The sequence below is a fragment of the Clinocottus analis genome, unplaced genomic scaffold, assembly GCF_023055335.1.
Source record: "Clinocottus analis isolate CAN_PGR_092001 unplaced genomic scaffold, fCliAna1.0.p SCAF_3, whole genome shotgun sequence".
Classification (NCBI taxonomy): domain Eukaryota; kingdom Metazoa; phylum Chordata; class Actinopteri; order Perciformes; family Cottidae; genus Clinocottus; species Clinocottus analis.
In genome coordinates this window covers 7,894,806-7,911,829 of record NW_027176042.1, presented here as the reverse complement: position 1 = coordinate 7,911,829, position 17,024 = coordinate 7,894,806, and the positions used below count along the sequence as shown (strand labels likewise).

General features: G+C 43.8%; 1 protein-coding gene across 2 annotated transcripts in view; it reads right to left on the bottom strand.

Annotated features, from left to right (window-relative positions):
• pdzrn3b (PDZ domain containing RING finger 3b) overlaps positions 1-4,765 on the bottom strand; it is an 87,511-nt gene extending 82,746 nt beyond the window's left edge. For both annotated transcript variants that reach the window (XM_068594984.1, XM_068594985.1), the window contains exon 1: positions 3,920-4,765. In XM_068594984.1, coding sequence (XP_068451085.1) covers positions 3,920-4,633 — 714 coding nt within the window. In that variant the 5' untranslated portion in view covers positions 4,634-4,765. The remainder of the gene's footprint in view (positions 1-3,919) is intronic.
• Positions 4,766-17,024: the final 12,259 nt, after the last annotated feature.

Sequence of the window (17,024 nt, the reverse complement as noted above, 5' to 3'; positions counted from 1 at the left end):
TAAAACATTATCACGCTGACATCACTCTGGAGAGTGGAACACATGGAAGCTCTGTCAAGTAAACAAACGCTCGCCATTAACTTTAATGGGGAAAAGAAGAACGGGGCAGTTTGTTAGAGGGAAAGAGAGACGGCTGGCAGCGAAGCGACGCGCGCTGGTGACTTTGGCGCGCTCCCGGCGAGCATTCAGCTCGGCACCGGTCACACTTTCCGAGGCCGCCCAGCATCCAACCCGCCTCCCCACCGTCAGCCTCTTGACTAATAACAAAGCAGGAACTATGATGCGGAATGAAATGTGTGGCGGCATACGAATCTATTTGCCCTCTTTGAAGCTTAAAAAAGGTACGATGCTGCGAAATCTATTTCCTTTTCAAAAAAAAACAGCCGAAACTTACATCTTCTGTGACTTTTGGGTCGCTTTTATAAAAGGCGGATCTGTCATAATTCAATTTGGTCCTCAATGTGTTCGAAGAGAACTAAAGCTACATTATTCTGTCAAACGACCTCATAGACTCCGGCTTTAAAATTAGACCACAATTAGCCTCGTCACATCCAGCCCCTGATTACCTAAATCAAATTCATCGGAGGCCTAATCCGTTTCATGCCTTTGCCCCTTTCGAGAGGCGCTCTTTGTGACGCTCGCGTTGCGGCAAACCGCCGCCGTCCGCGAGCAGCCGTTAGAGGAGCTCAGCTCGAAAGCAGAGATCTGAGGCTGAATGGAAAGTGTGACAGCCCACGACGAGAACCAGAAGGAGAGATCTGAGCTTCACACACACACACACTTTCCTGTGTGTGTGTGTGTGTGTGAGTGTGTGTTTTATTGCTCTGGCCGCGACGTTTAAAAAGTGTTGGGCCTATTTTTGGAAACTCAAGTCAGTTATTCCACAGCGAGGTCATCCCTGAGCTCCCTCAGAGTCGAGGCCGGGATGTTAAAAGAAGACACTGAAAATCCTCCATCTGGCTCAGGAGGCCTCAGGCCAGAGGAGCGGCGGAAACCGGAGAAAAACAAACGGCAGCAGGTTCCCCGTCACAGGCGGGACTGTGCACTCTTTGACGCTGATTCGAGGGAGAAATATGCCACAACAAATCTGCATTAGACACCTCTCGCTACGAGAATTCGGGGGATTTGTAAGCTTGTTACTGGATGTTCCCCATTCGGTCGTTCCAGGTTCCCGGCGTTGTGAACGCCGGCTCACTAGAATCAAAAGAACAGGGCCGTGATGAATATCATTAAAAAAAAGGCCTTCTATCCCCACTTTGTTCAATTTCCCCCACAGAGTATGTTCTGACTCGTCGTCAGTCACCAAATCACATGACATTTTTGATCAGTGACATCGGGAAGCTGGGCTCCAAGGGGAGTTTTGGTGGCAGTCTGCGAGTCGCCCGTCTCCCGCGGCTAATCCCACTGGTGACGCTCCGTTTCAAACTGCCATGTTTGAGGCTCTCCCACCGAACAATCCTGCTCTCTGCTCGACTGAACCCAGTGAATGAGCCTCTCTTGCAAAAAAAAAAAAAAAAAGAGAGAAGCTTTCCCAAAAACATCTACAAAAAATATAGATTCCCCTCCTCTAGACCTGCTCCGTCTCTCACGGGAACGATTTCCTGGGAACAAATCGCTGTGTCTTTTATGCGTGTTTAAGGCGTTTCCAGAACAAGGGACTCCTGTTAACATAAGCAGAGCCAATACACTGAACGTATATATCTCAGCGGTGTAGGCCCAGAATGCCGCTGTCAAATGAACTATGATAACCAGCTGTGCTACAGGCCCAGGGAGCTTCTGTATACCAGCACGAGCCATTTCCCCATTTCCCCCCGCGTCGGTGCTTTTGATGCGCAATTTAACCAGTCTACCGGAACGCCTTTTTGCTGGGATCTGAGACCATGACGGAGAAATGAAACCACCAAGCGAGAAAAAGAAGAAAAAAAGGAGAGTGAGAGAGACGAGTGAAGTCTTTGAAAGATGTCACTTAAACAAGATGTGCAGTGGTGCGGGAAACGAAGCGAGACGCCTCGGCGACAGAAATAGGGAGTTAAGAGGTGTAAAATTAAAAAGGAGGGACAAAACACATGGAGGTTTCCCCGTTCAGCCACATCACTGCCGGCGGTGTGCGTCCAATCAGAAGCTCCTCCTCCTGCTCCTCCTCCTCCACCACGGGACCACTCCCACCCAGCAGTGCGACCAGCGCACACTAATTTAATTCATTAAGTGACTGGTGAACTCCTGCGTCCTTTATGGTGTCGGTAATTGGTCATTATAGGAGGCATTAAGTTTTTAAATTTGAGCCATAAAACACACCCTTACACCGGGGGTGTTCCCGGGTTTTTCCCTCAAGAGTGCTGCGGTAATGAGTGCTAACAAACATGACATGAGCACGGACTGTGTAGAAGAAATGGACGTGGTCCTTGTGTGTCACGTTGCTTCGTGGGCCGCCGCTTTGAAGCCTCGAGTTCACCATATTTAGAACGTGGAGGAGTGACGTAGTGAATCACGGTAAGCCCGCCCTAAATCATACCCTGCTTTATGGTCTATTTGACTCTAAATGGATCATAATTTACTACATGTACATCCTGCTGTATGGAAGAAGACATAAAGCCTGCGATGGAGACCATAAACTCATGTTTACAATGAGAGAATAAATCAAGAGACAAGTCATCGTTTTCTCATAGACTTTGATACAATTTGACTTATTTTTGCTTCTGGAAGAGTCGCCCCCTGATGGCCAGGAGAGGAAATGCAGGTTTTAGGACACTTGGAAATGAGTTAGTTCTTTGCACTTCCTGTTCGCTTGTCCTGAAGTCAATTGGTTTGTGGATAGTTTTTTTGTGTTTTTACAGATGCCTGAAATAAGGCCTGGGGTGAAGCTTGTTTTACGACATAAAATACATAAGTATTCAAAGCGGCATTACGCTAGACACTAGTCCGCCTTCAGCTTAGTGGAAGTGACGTAAAGTCATGTGACCCTAATTGTGTTTGTTTGTAACAATAGTTTGTCCTCCCGCTAACTGCATTAACGCTTCAAAAATCAGAAAACGTTTTGTCCATTGGTGAAGATTATCTTGTAGAACAAAACGGTATCATAAACGTTTGCTTTTATTATTATTTTCAGCAGTAATAATAAATCCAGGGGTTTCCGGGGTTGCTGCAAAGCTCCCATATGCAGTCTATGGTTAGCCCACAGGTTTAGATACATTATCAACCAGCGTGACCAGCAGACAATTCAACATCAGTCAACAGTTTCCAGTATCCACAAAAACAATGAGATGCCAAAGAACTCTCAGAAGTGTTGATAATATCCACAGTCTTCCACAACACCCATCCAGCTCTGGTGCAGGAAACACTGCTACACCCATGATCCTAATTTGTTATGAATGTCTGGTGGTGGTGGGGAGGGGGCGAGCATCCGATGACAGAGAGCCTCAAACAAGCGTGCTGCGAGGAGGCAATATAACCGGGGCCTGGCTCTTGTTGTGTACAGAACTGCAGTAAATATTTGGCCCTCCCCCCATTGACTGCCAGCTGGCCAGAGGCACAGCTGACATCCATGTCTCAAAGCAGATAGAGAAGAAACAATCTCCTGGGCACTGTGGGACTCCCGAAAGCTCCCCCAGGACAATCCAGACCACAGATACATCCTCGAATAAAAAAAGTTCAATTTATATCTGTGGTGGAGTAAAAAAAAAACAACCCTGGATGTAGTGAGTCCCAGAGAGCAAGCAAAGCTGTTGTAAAGTTTATGAAGTTGGGCCTGAAAACAGTACAGCAGTATGCTAGGGGGTCAGATTATATGGACATAATGTATATTTAAGGAGAAGATGCACACTATCTGCACCTGTTTTATCGTTATTTCCCACTGCTAGAATGCCTCCGTGACTGAAGAGAAAGTGGCTGTGGATAAAAGTGGAGGCTAAGCGGCGCTTACCTTGCAGGAAAACGCCACGGTTTTAGTGAGGGAGTCGATCCTCTCGCTGTACTCGGTGAATTTCTTCTGGTATTTCAGAGCTGTCATCTGCAGCTCGCCGTGCACGGCGGAAAGTTGCGCCAGGAGAGACTTCTCCCGCTTGTTGGCTTTAATGGTCTGCTTCTTGAACTCCCGGTCCAGGCTGATGACTCTGCACTGCAGCGCGCCGTTGTGCGCCTTCAGGGCTCGCAGGCAGCAGTGGCCGTTGGACCTCTGCTCCCGGTGGGTGAGCGTCAAGCCGCAGCCGCTCTCACAGGTCCCCACCGGGCGGCAGTCGCACGTCTCCCGCATGTGCGCGTCCACGTCCCCGAGGTTGAGCACGTCTCCGCAGCCTCGGTTCCTGCACTTGGCCGGCGCGTAGTCGCACATCTCGGCGTGCTCGGCCAGATGCTGCAGCCTCACCACGGCATCGCAGCCCCGCGCGTGGTTGTCACATTTGATCTCCAGCTTCAGGATGAGGTTCTTCAGGGGCAGGACGTGGTTCAGCTCCTTGGCGGAGACCCGCTGACATTTGACGGGGCAGCTGCTTTGCTGGACGACCCAGGGCAGCACGCAGCCGGAGCAGAAGACGTGGCCGCACGGAGTCGTCAGCGGGTCCTCCAGGACTTTATTGCACAAGTTGCATTTGAAGTCCGGGTCCACGGTGCCCTTGAAGCGGTCCAGCTCGAATCCCATGGTTTTTTTTTTTTTTTCCCGAAGTCCCGAATCCAAACTTGTTGACTCCCCACCCCCGCGGATCTGAGTCGGAGCAGTGGGGCGTTTTTTTTTTAGCTGGTCATTGGTGGAGCGCTCACAGACCGACTACAAGCTCTCCTCGCTGTCTAAACTCTACTAATTGACCGAGACTTTTGGTGCGTTCAGGGGCGCCTCGGACGCTTACGCTTTAAAGTTAGAAAAGTTTCTACGGCCCAACATAAAACTACTTTTTGTTCACTTTTCAAGGAGAAGCCACATTGTTGCGAAACGGATACAATCTGGATAGCGTTGAATGTTCTTATAGACTTTGACACAAAGTTAGAACTTGTATATATATATATATATATTTGATATCACTACATACGTGGGTTTTGCAGTGAAAATAAAGAGTTTTCAAACTCTCATACGCTGTTCCCCTGACCTAAATAGGTAAACTGTAATAATGTTAACGGTCAGTGAAGGCAGCATTTCTCGGGGCTAAAGTGTGGCGAGATTCTCTACCGTAACTGCTCTATTAACTGCGCATATGAGACAGACATATTGCCATTAAAAACTTTTTTTTTCTGTCCAAATGTTAATGTTTTACAGATAATATAAATAGTTTGTCCATTGTTTAAAATGCAGGCAGATTAAAAGTGTTTTACAGGTGAATGTGATATGATACTTGACCCACTGTGAAAGGCCCTTATTTGTTTTCATACACAGTCCTTTTTTTTTTGTATCGGACAATATAATTAGGCAATGCAGTATAGTCTAAGATGGGGTGTCTTAATGGATATATCCCTCAACATACCAAATTCCACTACATAAATGTTAGAAAAGGTGACATGACACATATTTACAACACAGTGAGTGAACGTTCGGGCATGCACAACACTTGTGAAAACAAGCAACGTTGGAAGGACACTAGCAATACAACCACAAGCGAGACTTTCAAGTTAAAACACACTGTGAACGAGAAAGAGTTTTTATCACTTGGGCATGCTGAATTTATTTTAATTGTGATATGAAGTGGATGTGCTCCGCCCGGCCTTTGATTAGATGCCCTACCGGGTGCCCCCTCTTTCGGAAATCCAGTTTTATGCAATGCCATGCTCAATAAAACCTTTCCATATGTGAATTATCCAGAACTAAAAACAAGGGCTTATCAAAGACTTCATGAACAGAGTGTGACAGAGAGAGTCTGAGCTTCCAGGTAATCCTACACTGATGTTATGGGTTGTCTTAGATGGAGTGGAGGAAAAACTCCCTTTGCAGTCACGCCAAAGGTCCTTTTACTGTGTGTAAACAGCCTGCTTTTTTATACTCGCTGTGCGATTACATACTTTTCTTAGCGGAGAGATAAGAAATGCTTAAACACGGGTGAAAAATGAAAGAGAGGGTCGTTGTTTTACTTTAACACATGTTTCTTCGGCCAGTGTTTCATAAAGTAATTGGAGTTATTTTATGTTGATGCACATTGGCCGTAAAGGGGCATATATTATTTCACAGTTCACAGCGTGAGGCTGATATCAAATCTAGCACTTTTGTTCGGAGTACCTTGGAAGTATCGTTCCTGGAATATTGTGTTCGGTGCCGCGGAATCAAACCAGCAGCCCACCAGCTACAACCAGCCTCTGGACCTCTGGGCCCACCTGCCGCCTGCGATTTATCATTGCAGAGCGGGAACAAACAACCTGTCTGTGGACGGCTGTTGACTGCAAGGGTGCCTCAGTCGGGAGAAATGTTTGCTGTCGAAATGGAGTGAGAATAAATAAGCAATTGTTTTTATAGACCCCGTCGGAGTCAGAGCGAGTGTGAGGCTAAGAGAGGCTGCAGCTTTTGGACTTTCACGGTAAAGTGTGTTGAGGGATGTGATACGATATCTACCGGACCGGTCCGTTTGGGAATGTTTTCCGTGAGGCCGGGCGAAGTGGCAACAGCGGGGGCTTAGACGAGTCCATGTTGGGTACAGGCCAAAAGACAGACGGCGTCCCAGTGGAGATAAGAGTTAATCCCAGTCCTCCAACGTAAACTGTGAGTGAAGGATCGGGACAGACCGGACTGAAATGCTCCCACCAGACATGCGGGTTGAACTAGCATTTGAAGATCATTTACATGCTTCCAATTCTTTTGGCTACAGCAGATTTCGATTCAAAGGAACAGTTGAAACATTTTTGGAAACATTTTTATTGCTTTTTTTTTTCCATAAAAAGTTATGTGCTGGTCTATCTCTTTATTTTTTGTACAGATTAAACAACATCTCGTGTTAATTAGTCAACTCATTTGACCATAGTGTTGGAGAAAATCATTATATAATATACTTTGGACACCTTACATTTGGAATTATAAGAGAAACGTGATATGTGACTTGTTAAGTTGAACACATCCGGTCTTAAAAGAAATAGTTCCTAGAAATTCGAAAGTTGACAATGACACTCTTTGTCATGAAACTTGGGTTGAGTAAACACATTTCTCATACATGAATTGTGTGACTTGTAAAAGGTTATTTTGACCCTGACCATAGGTCACACTAAAAGAACATACCATACTTGGAAAGCCTGATGAGCTTTGTTTGTGTTTCAACCAATCTGACCGCTGGAAAGTGAGGAGGGCTGAATTACACTATAAAGCGTCTGCTGAAAGTTTAAACTGTGGTCTTGTTGTATGTGCCTGTTGAGGTCATTAAACATTTCCCGCTGTGTTGCACCTCCAAATCAACGTCTTTCCTCGTGATTTTCGCCACAACAATAGTTATGTAACTTTAATAACGCCCAGTGATTTTTTTGTTGTTGTCAAAAACAAGCTTGTACAATATTTTACCTATTCCCCCAAAAAATACTTTTGTTATTTAAAACAAAGCTTTGTTGCGTAAGTGAATCTGAGTAAAACTACGTTGGAAGTATATTTTGACGGCATGCATGTAACAAGCTTTTACTTTTCCTGCAGGTAAAGCTATAGTAATGCTCTAAGGGCGCTATCGGGCGCCACTTAGCTTGCATAACTTGAAGCACAGGGCCACTAACCTAATGAGTTGGGAGTGAGAACTTGCTGCAGCAACCAGTATTAATGCCTCGCTCGGCAAATTTAGCACACAAACACTGAGAGTCATCAATCTTGTCATCTAACTCTCGACAAGAAAGCAAGAAAGCCGATTTTCCAGACCTATTCCTTCAAGGACAAATAGTCAAATGCCTCGTTTTCCTTTGAAACTAACTACCCATCCGATAATACATGCACACCAAAAGTGCGCAGATGAGGCACGCTTTGAGTGGCGTGAACAGAGCAGTCGCGGGTTTCATTGTTGATCCCTCTTACTTGAAGCCTTTGTGGCAAGGCAACAGAGAGATCGAGTTTTGAGCATGTGCGATGAGGGCGTTTATGTGCATGGTTTTGGAGCCGGGCCATTTAGTAATCATCGCCACTCTTCTTCAGATATGTCAAAGGACATGAGGGCCATGTGGGAAACTGCAAAGATGAGTTATTGCTCCTCGGAATGAATTTTTTTAATGTCGCGCTGAAACACGATGTACCCACAAAAGGAATACACCATCCGTCCCCGCTGTGGTTTCCCATGCGCCTGCAACCCCCTCGGGAGTCGGCAATATTGTCAAAACCGAGTCTAGCCCCCGAATGATTTATACGCCGATGGTATGGTTTGTTTTTCTTGCAAACATCAGTGACTTATTGGGCCTTTCACGAGGGGGAATTGGAGTTTTGTGGCTCCATCGCCTCGAGTGAATGAGTAACTTTAAAGGCTGTTAAGATCTCAGGGTGACCTTATAGACGGGCCGGGCTTGTGTCTGGGAACCGGCAAGGCTTCATGGCACACTCCGGCCCTGTCGGTCTGTTGTGACAGAGACCAGCAGCTCAACCGTCACAACATCTTCACAGACGCGCCGTTTTGGTAATGATTGCACAACCCAGGTGTCAGAGACGTTGGTGAAACACACTCGACACGGTAAACAGGCATGACACCCCTGATTGATTGTTAACATGTTGTCCCACACAAGCGGACTCTCACTATGCGCAACTGTTAATCAAACGCAGAAGAAGAAGAAGAAAAAAACAACCAGAGATAGCGATGTGCGTGTGTGTTAAGCAAAAAGAAAGCAAGAAAAGAAAGATCTTCATCATAAACTGCTGTGTGTACATGAAGAAAAGCTAATAAACGTTTAGCTTTGTTTCTTACAGCGTGTTATGAGTTCTCTCAGGGAGGTTAGAAACAGGATGTGGGTCAGTGGAGCCCGGATTTACCCAACAGCGAAACTGCACAAATAGAGAAAATCCCCATTTCATACAAACTAAGTCAACGTCTCAGAACAAAATCGGACCTAAATCTGCAGTCACACACAGTAGCTAATTAAATCTTCATGGCAGAGACGTGCAGATAGTATAGTGTACACAGACACTTTGCCTTTGCCCTCTTTGGCTGAACTGCCCTTATGGACCAAAGAGAAATAATAATTATCATTATTACAAGTTTTATTGGTGTTGCCACAACTGCTGCTGCTGCTGCTGCTCCTGCTGCTGCTATTATTAAAATAATTATTGTGACAAGGCCTGCCCTCTAAACCTTTCCTTCTTGGTCTGTGCATGAATGAACATGTACGTCCGTTATTACGATGTCATGCTGTTCAGTTGTGGTTTGCTGGGGTTGCTTTGCATGTCTGCCTGAGAATAATTCATGACTGTTCAATACTTTGTGTTTGTAAAGTGATGTGACAATGTACAAAAAAGACTTTCCCAGAACGGGAAAAGAGAACAACCAATCAAAAAGACGGATAAGTGGTAAGTTCTGAGGAGCTACTGTAACAATATACATGCAATTATGATTGATGTTTTTATGGTTTTTGTCACGGGCATAAAGAATTGGGTGGAATTTCCAATCTATAGAAACTTCATGCATTAGCATTAGTGATCTTGTAGCGCAAAGTTGCTTTAACAACTTTTTCAACATTGTGTGTAAGGAGACAACTATTTAAGAAATTGGTCCAGTATTGAAGGAGAAGGCTGCAGCCAGCAGCTGCTTAATGGACTGCAATGTAATTGATTACACAGTCAATGGATGTCCACTAAAAAGCTTGTTTTTTTGCCACTGACAGGCTTATATTGTTATCATAAAGGACTCAACAGAGAAATAAAACCCTTTTTCCTTACCCTTCTATTGCTATTGTTACTGTTATTTCGTCATATGATTTATTGCTGGAAGACAACAGTGGAAACGTGATTGTGTGCTTTATGTTGTCAAAGTTTGTTGAGTTGGAGGACAGAGAGCGTAGCTTGCGTTCATCTAAAACATCTTCATGGCTGAAAATTTGGCTGATTTTGACAATGTGGTATGAGACTTTTCAGACGGAACAGACAGTCGGGATTACGCAATAAAATAATATTTCTCTGTAGGGGCCTTTCCATAATGATATCAGACACTTATAATGACAATTTGTGCTCGTCAGTGGCAAAAAAAACAACACTTTTAGTGGCCGTAGATTGAAAATGAAGAGTTTCCCGCAGCCGTTACATTGCGGCCTGTTTAGCCAGCTACCATGCAGCGCTCTCCTTCAATACTGGACCAGTTTCAAGGGTTGAAAAACACTGATGTTACTCTGTAACCCTGTTCTAAAAGAGACTAGAGCTACAGAGAGGCTAAAATATCCATCTTAACCACACTTTCTTACACATTTGATCTCCATAATTATGTTTGTCTCTTCAAACGTTATTGAAGACGGTCATAAAACTAACATTCAGTTAGATACGGCCGACATTATAGCCTAAATTAGGTGCATAGGAAATTAAACGGAATGTGGTGATAATATTTATACATTCATTGATTTAAAAAAAGGAGTACATGTGCATCGGGACATGCATGTGTATTGTGTGTGTGTGAGCGGCAATTATGAGTTATGTGACCCAAATGGGTGTACTGTTTATTAGCATAGCCTATAAATAGCAAAGATCTGCCTGCAACAAAAGTATTTGGAGTCCTCCCCACCCCCCTCACCCCATTAGTTTTTCATTTTGTAGTTTATAACAAAAAGTTCACATTCCTTCTCACAAGTAGATAACAATGTGTATACAAGGATCACGTAAATCCCCATAAATATGACCTCGTAACATCATAACACTGCCTCCACATGAGGAGATCTCTGGTCTCATACTCCAATGCCGAACATACATTTCTGTATATTAGTCTTTCTATTTGCCAAAATAAACTGCTGTTCACCCAAACTTGCTAATAGGGAAAATGGCATCTGCTCTCGGATACAATTTCCAAACAAACAGTTTTCTCAATCCATTTCATTCTTTAGAGAATTAAAAGAAACAAACAACAGAAATCGTAGTAGGGAAGCTCCACCGTGCCTGTGAAATGTTTGCTCACCAGTAAACAGTGCTGGAAACAATTGGCCCACGGCTGAACACACCCGCTAACCTTGATATAACGCGTCCCATATCATATTCTGAAGTAACGACAGAGTGTAATCTGGGTGAATATCTCCCTGAAACTGTCGGCAAAGCGTGATCTGCTGTAGCGCTCGTATAAAGCCTCCAGCATTTTTTTCAGATGGACGAGTGAAATGAATTAGTTACAGAGGTTTCCACAGCACAAGTGAGTAATATTAGGAACAGATGAGTCCCCTCTGCAGGGGGGAGGAAGGGAGGAGAGTACTTGAGAAGCCACGAGGAGAAAAAAAAGTTGAAGCCTGTGAAGCGCTGCTGGTTTTCTAGAAGCTCTGTTCCCTCCGGATCCATAAATAATATCCAGTATAGATGGCATATCTTATCTTGGCTTCATTAAAGCAACAAAAAAAACAGCTTAAAGAAATAAGTTAAAAGTTAAACCACATAGAATTAAATGGATAGGATTTAATATCCATCAAAAGAACATTTCACGTTTATTATATTTGACGAATTAAAGATTAAAAACTTAATCCATTAATGCTCCCCAGAAGATGACACCTTTCCACAATGGACACCCAATGAGCTTTTCATATTACATACATGTTTGTAATGACATAACTTATAACGTCAGCATCTGCTTGGCTGCGATGGTCCCAGAGGGTTCAGCGTGGCCGCTTAACCTTTCTGACAATCCTCCTATTGGCCACTTGTGGTACTGCAATACGAACTAATCCCCTGCGGTTGTAATAGCGTTTCCCCGTCGACTGCCGCTATCGAAGGGGCATCGACAGGACACTTAAAACGGAAAACAGTTAGTTAGTCAGTTATTACTCTTTGAATTTTAAAGTTTTGTACTGTGAAGGTTGCAAGACGTCGTTAATGCAATGTCGTTTATTGTCTTAGAGACTTTTGGCCTGTATTGCTCAATCAAGCATGATGTCATTAAAGCGTCTGTCATTAATATTTTTTTTTACCAGAGAATCATCACGTGCCCCCACTGACCCGAGTGGCCAAACTCTCAGTTTACTATGGCAGGTTTAAACGAATGACAGCATGCGTGTATGTTCTGACGCCGTATTGTTTTCACTGTTCAGTGAATAATCTATGCTTTTGGAGGAGCTGTTCTCACACCTGAAGCCGGGTGACAGCACGACTGGCGCTGCAGATAAAAGCTGTTATGTTGACAGCTCGCTGATAATGAGAACAGCGGCCATGAGCCGGAAAGCTGTGACTACAGTGTTGACAGGTCATCCAACCGGCATAGTTCGCACTTTCCCACGCATGGCTGATGAGCGTGATACGAGCACGATTCCCTTTGCATTTGAGAACCGAGCCACTGTTGATTGATTTAACGCTTTCGCGGCGAGCCCAAATTATGAGCGTTAAACCAAAGAGAAGTTTGGATTGACCTAATCACAGAGGCTTCTCGTCGCGTTCTCTGTTACGAGACGTCTCCTTCAACTTCCCGAAAGCCGGCGAAAGTGTCAAAACCGAGAGTGGAATTCAACTCGGTCACTTCGGCTGACCCAGCGGAGGGTTTTTACGAGTCCCAGCAGGAAGCGAAGCCAGATTTCAACTCAACCGAAACAGAGGATCTGACGGCCCAAGAGAAAGTCCCATTTCTGTGCCACTCGCTCACTGCAGAGTCTCTAGGCTAGCTGCTCCGCGGCACACTCTGCCTCCATTTGTGTCACATCGAATGTAGCCGATAGCCGATGAACATGGCAGTATATCCCCTCGGTATCGCAGTCGGAGTCGACGGGATGGGACACACGCAGATGCTTTTCTGTTTCAGCGCTGGCATGCAATTTTAATGCTTCTTCAGCAAACACAAGACTGTTCAGAATATAGTTACCCAGCACTGTCAACATCGCTCTGCTTTTATTATACAAATCTGCAAGCAGCTCATTAGATTACTTTTATTTGAATATGGTAATGGTGATATATACAAATGTAATAAGACCAATGCTGAATATAAACACTGACTGCTGCAAGCTTCTGTTATTATATCTTAAATATGAAAACTCTCTCTCAGCTGCAAATATCACATATATTTCTCACTTTTCATTAAAGGGCTGTTTTGGCTTGAGTTCACTTCACATTTGTCCCATCTCCCAGGTGTGCTGTGCAATAATGTTCAAAATAGGTCAGCTCAAGATTGATATTTATACTCATGAATCTTGTGTGGAGTGGTTCCTCCCAGAGCTAAAAAGGAAAATAGTGAGATGCAAGAAGTGTTCAGTCTGCTGGTGCCTTTTGCGCTGTGAATCTTTCATTTTAAGGCAATCTTTTGGCATGAATGCAATAGTATATGTTAAATATGTTTGATCACCTGAAATGTTGAATTGTTGCTTTTTCACTCACCTAGAATGGGCTGTTTATATTTATTACACTGGGTCCTCTTCATAGAGCCGGTGACCATGTTTCTACAGTATCCCAGAATGGACAAACCAAACACTGGCATTTTTGCTATAGACTGTGTATAAAAAGAGGGCCTTGTCACCAGGATATCTTCCGTTGGTTTGTGGACCGCTGTCTTGAAGCGTTGAGCTTTGGCTGTCGCCGTTGTTGTTTTTTTGCAGCCAGAAGTGGTGCGAAGAGGGTGAAGCCAAGTAGGTGCTGAATTCTTCAGGCAACCAAAAGGGTTACAATTAACTTTTATGAACTGAAAACAACCTGTGAAAGGATTAAAGTTAAAGTTACAAGAAGAAAACACAGACAACTCCCAAACCCAACGCCATGGCAGCCACCTGTCAATTGCAAGGTAGCCCCGCCCTAAAGCGTACCCTGGTTTATGGTCTATTTCACTTCCAATTGGACCATAATTTACTCAATGAACATCATGCTGTGTTGAAGAATACTTGAAACTAGCCATTTAAACCATAAACACATGTTTACAATGTTTACTGAGGTAATAAATCAAGTGAGAAGTCATTTTCTCATAGACTTCTATACAAACAGACTTAATTTAGCAACCATAGACAACGCTCTGCTAGCCATTCGAAAGAATGCAAGTATTTTTGGAAACTGAGGTATCAAGGAAGAAGTCAAGTTCAGTGTTTTTTTTCCACAGAGGCCAGTCAGTTTGATTGCTAACATGACAATGTGTATTTGTACCATGCGGTGGAAATGAGGCAATAAAGTTCAGCACTGTCTAGTGCTGATGCTATCAGTCCACAGCACAAACACACAAAGAAACAACAAAGTTGAAGTAGACGTGACCAGGAAAAACAGACAAAGTCCAAACCAGAACTGGAGTTCCCAGTGAGTTCAGAGAACAGTGAGCTTGGAGAGCTGCCGCTGATGGGCGGACGAGACGTATCGCTGAGTGGAAACAAGCTTCCACTCAAAAGTCAACTCTGGCGACTGTTTCTTAAGTAGAGTTGAACTCAGCTAAACCCGATAGCCATGAAGTCTGCAGATCAGAAGACAAAACGCTCAATTAGGTCGTTTTGAAAGACAAGACTAATTCCATGTTTTTGTTAGGTAGAGTGGCTTATTGCTGGACAAGTTATCATAAATTAATACGACGATATCATTCCTTTTCATTATTAATTAAGTGTACAGAAGAAAGGCGAGGGATTACATTGTCCATGGACAGGCAAGCGTGAGCGCAGTTCACTTCTTCGCAGAGTAATTAAAGCCATTCATCCGAATACCAGTCCTCTCTCCTGGGAGTTTCTCAGGACCATTTCAGCAGAGGGATTAACCGAAATGTGAAACATAAATTAGGTGATGGTTTACAAAGCAAGAATAATGGACGGACATTGTGTCATTCTTGTGTATAGTGATCAAGGACAAAAACAAACAGCCTGATTGGAACAGTCAGACTAGTTGTTGCGGCAGCGCAGCATGGCGGGAGGGGTTCACTGAGGGATAACTCGATATACACGGAAACAAGGCAATGGCCTGTGTAAGAGACATTAGGAGCTAATCGGAAACAAGCCCCCTCTAATTAGCCATTACCAAAATAACAGACTGAGGTCATAGTTATTGCTCTCCCTTATGGGGAACGCTGGTCTGGGTTTTACTCAATTTGAATGATTGCAGAAACTAAGGTCTTTTTGGACTCTGGGTTTTACATGCAGCCTTGATGTGAACAGACGCCCTCATAATCAAGCGATTGTTGTCTCCAGTGAGTGAATTGACGTTAATGGATGTATTTTGATTCATCGCTCTTCTCTCCGGACTTGGATGTGAGACATCACTGAGTTATGTGAGGAATTGAAAGAAAGTTAGCCTCAGTTGGGAAAAAAGTTGGTACTTCAATGCACCAAGCCGTGGCAATGTTGGAATCAAAATATCTTGACAGGGTTTTCCAGCGCTGTCAATCAAATCTGACGGGTGAATTCACAAAGTATAGATTCCTGACAGTAAATGTTGCCTTTGCCCTCAGCACAAAAACTACTGTCAGCGGTGTTGGTGCTATTAAACGCACATCTTCAGACTGTAAAAGTGCTTCCGTTAGCACCAATTCTCTGTGGACTCTAATAATTTCTGTGTAATTCTGTGTGGCCAATCCTGCACCAAATGTGTGCATGCAACCTTATTTAAATAATTGCAAATAGCGCAGGAGCACCGAGGCGTTATTTAATTTGCAGCTTAATCAGGAGTGCATTTCCCTTATTGCAAATGATTTGAGAATAACACCTTTTTTTTTCCGTCTCATTTGTTGCAGGGTTAGCGGCCGTAAAATCTATCCAATCTCCCAGTCGACTGTGGCACATGTGAGATAATATATACATTTGATAAATTCAAATGAATCATTACCTTAAATAATTGCATTGGTTAATTTTGCAAAAAAAAAAACAAAAAAAAAAGGACTCAGAGGCACAAGATTGCACGGCTGATTGTACTCCTCTCCCTCGTCCTACTTCGGATGCCTGAGAGGCAAATACCTCGACTCCATTCGGTCCAAAGGAGTCTTTGCCTGCCAGTGCTGCTGCTGCGCTACCTGGCCAGATCAGATGGGAATGGAGATAACGTCTCTGCTTGTATTCTTTGGAGCAATGTGAAAACAAACACACCTCCACTCAGTAGCTGAAGACAACCTTCTTGTAAAAGCTGTCCAAAGAAATGTAAAAAATCCCACTCTTTTATTTGTCTATTTTCAATGCCGGTTGTTCTGCCGTGGATCACGGTGCAAGATAACTCTCACAAAGGGAACAGTGTGTGGGCTGGGCCCGAAATAACATGCTGAAGCTTTTGGTTTTAAAAACATTGTGTGCAAAAATATGTTAATTCTGTTTTGTACAAAACAACAAGTATCCTATTTAGAATTCCAGATTCTGACCTACTTGTTACAAATGAGCAGGGCTGGAACAACTTGTGTATTTTGGATAAGAATGTGAAATTATTAACCTTGAGGCTGTCCCGGTTTGTGTCTCTGAACACATTGTGCGTCTCTTTTTGGCTGCTGTAATGACATAAAGTGGAGTAAATGTGTGGTGTGGTGTAAATGCTGTAGAGCTAAGTGCTTTACAAACAGTGACAGGACAAATCTAGAAAAATAAAAATGTCTACACATGAATGGGAAAGCAGAGTTGGGCAAATATATAAACTGGGACACATTAAATGTAAGAAAAGGAGGATGAAATGGGTCAAGCTGATAACAGTAAAACCAAGATATGGCTTTGGCTTATTCAGAGTACGCTCTCCAGTAGACAAACTCACGGTCACTTCAGTCTTCTTGTGAAGTCTCGGCCTAATCTGGGTAAAAGTTTACTAGTGGAGAGCACAGTCCGAAAACTCAACAGAACAAGTTGGTCAAGGAGAGAGTAAGTCCAAAGGACAATACCTAACGCTGTGTGTGTTTAGCCCATCCTAAAAGTCCCACCAACACATTCTCACTCCTAACGCAATACTAACATGTGTCAGGGACCAGTTCATACTTGATACACGCACAGTTTCCTTTCAAAATTGACTTCTGTGTTTACATGAAATTTTGCAGTTTACTCTCATGCGAACCCCTATTTTTTTTTTTACAACAAAG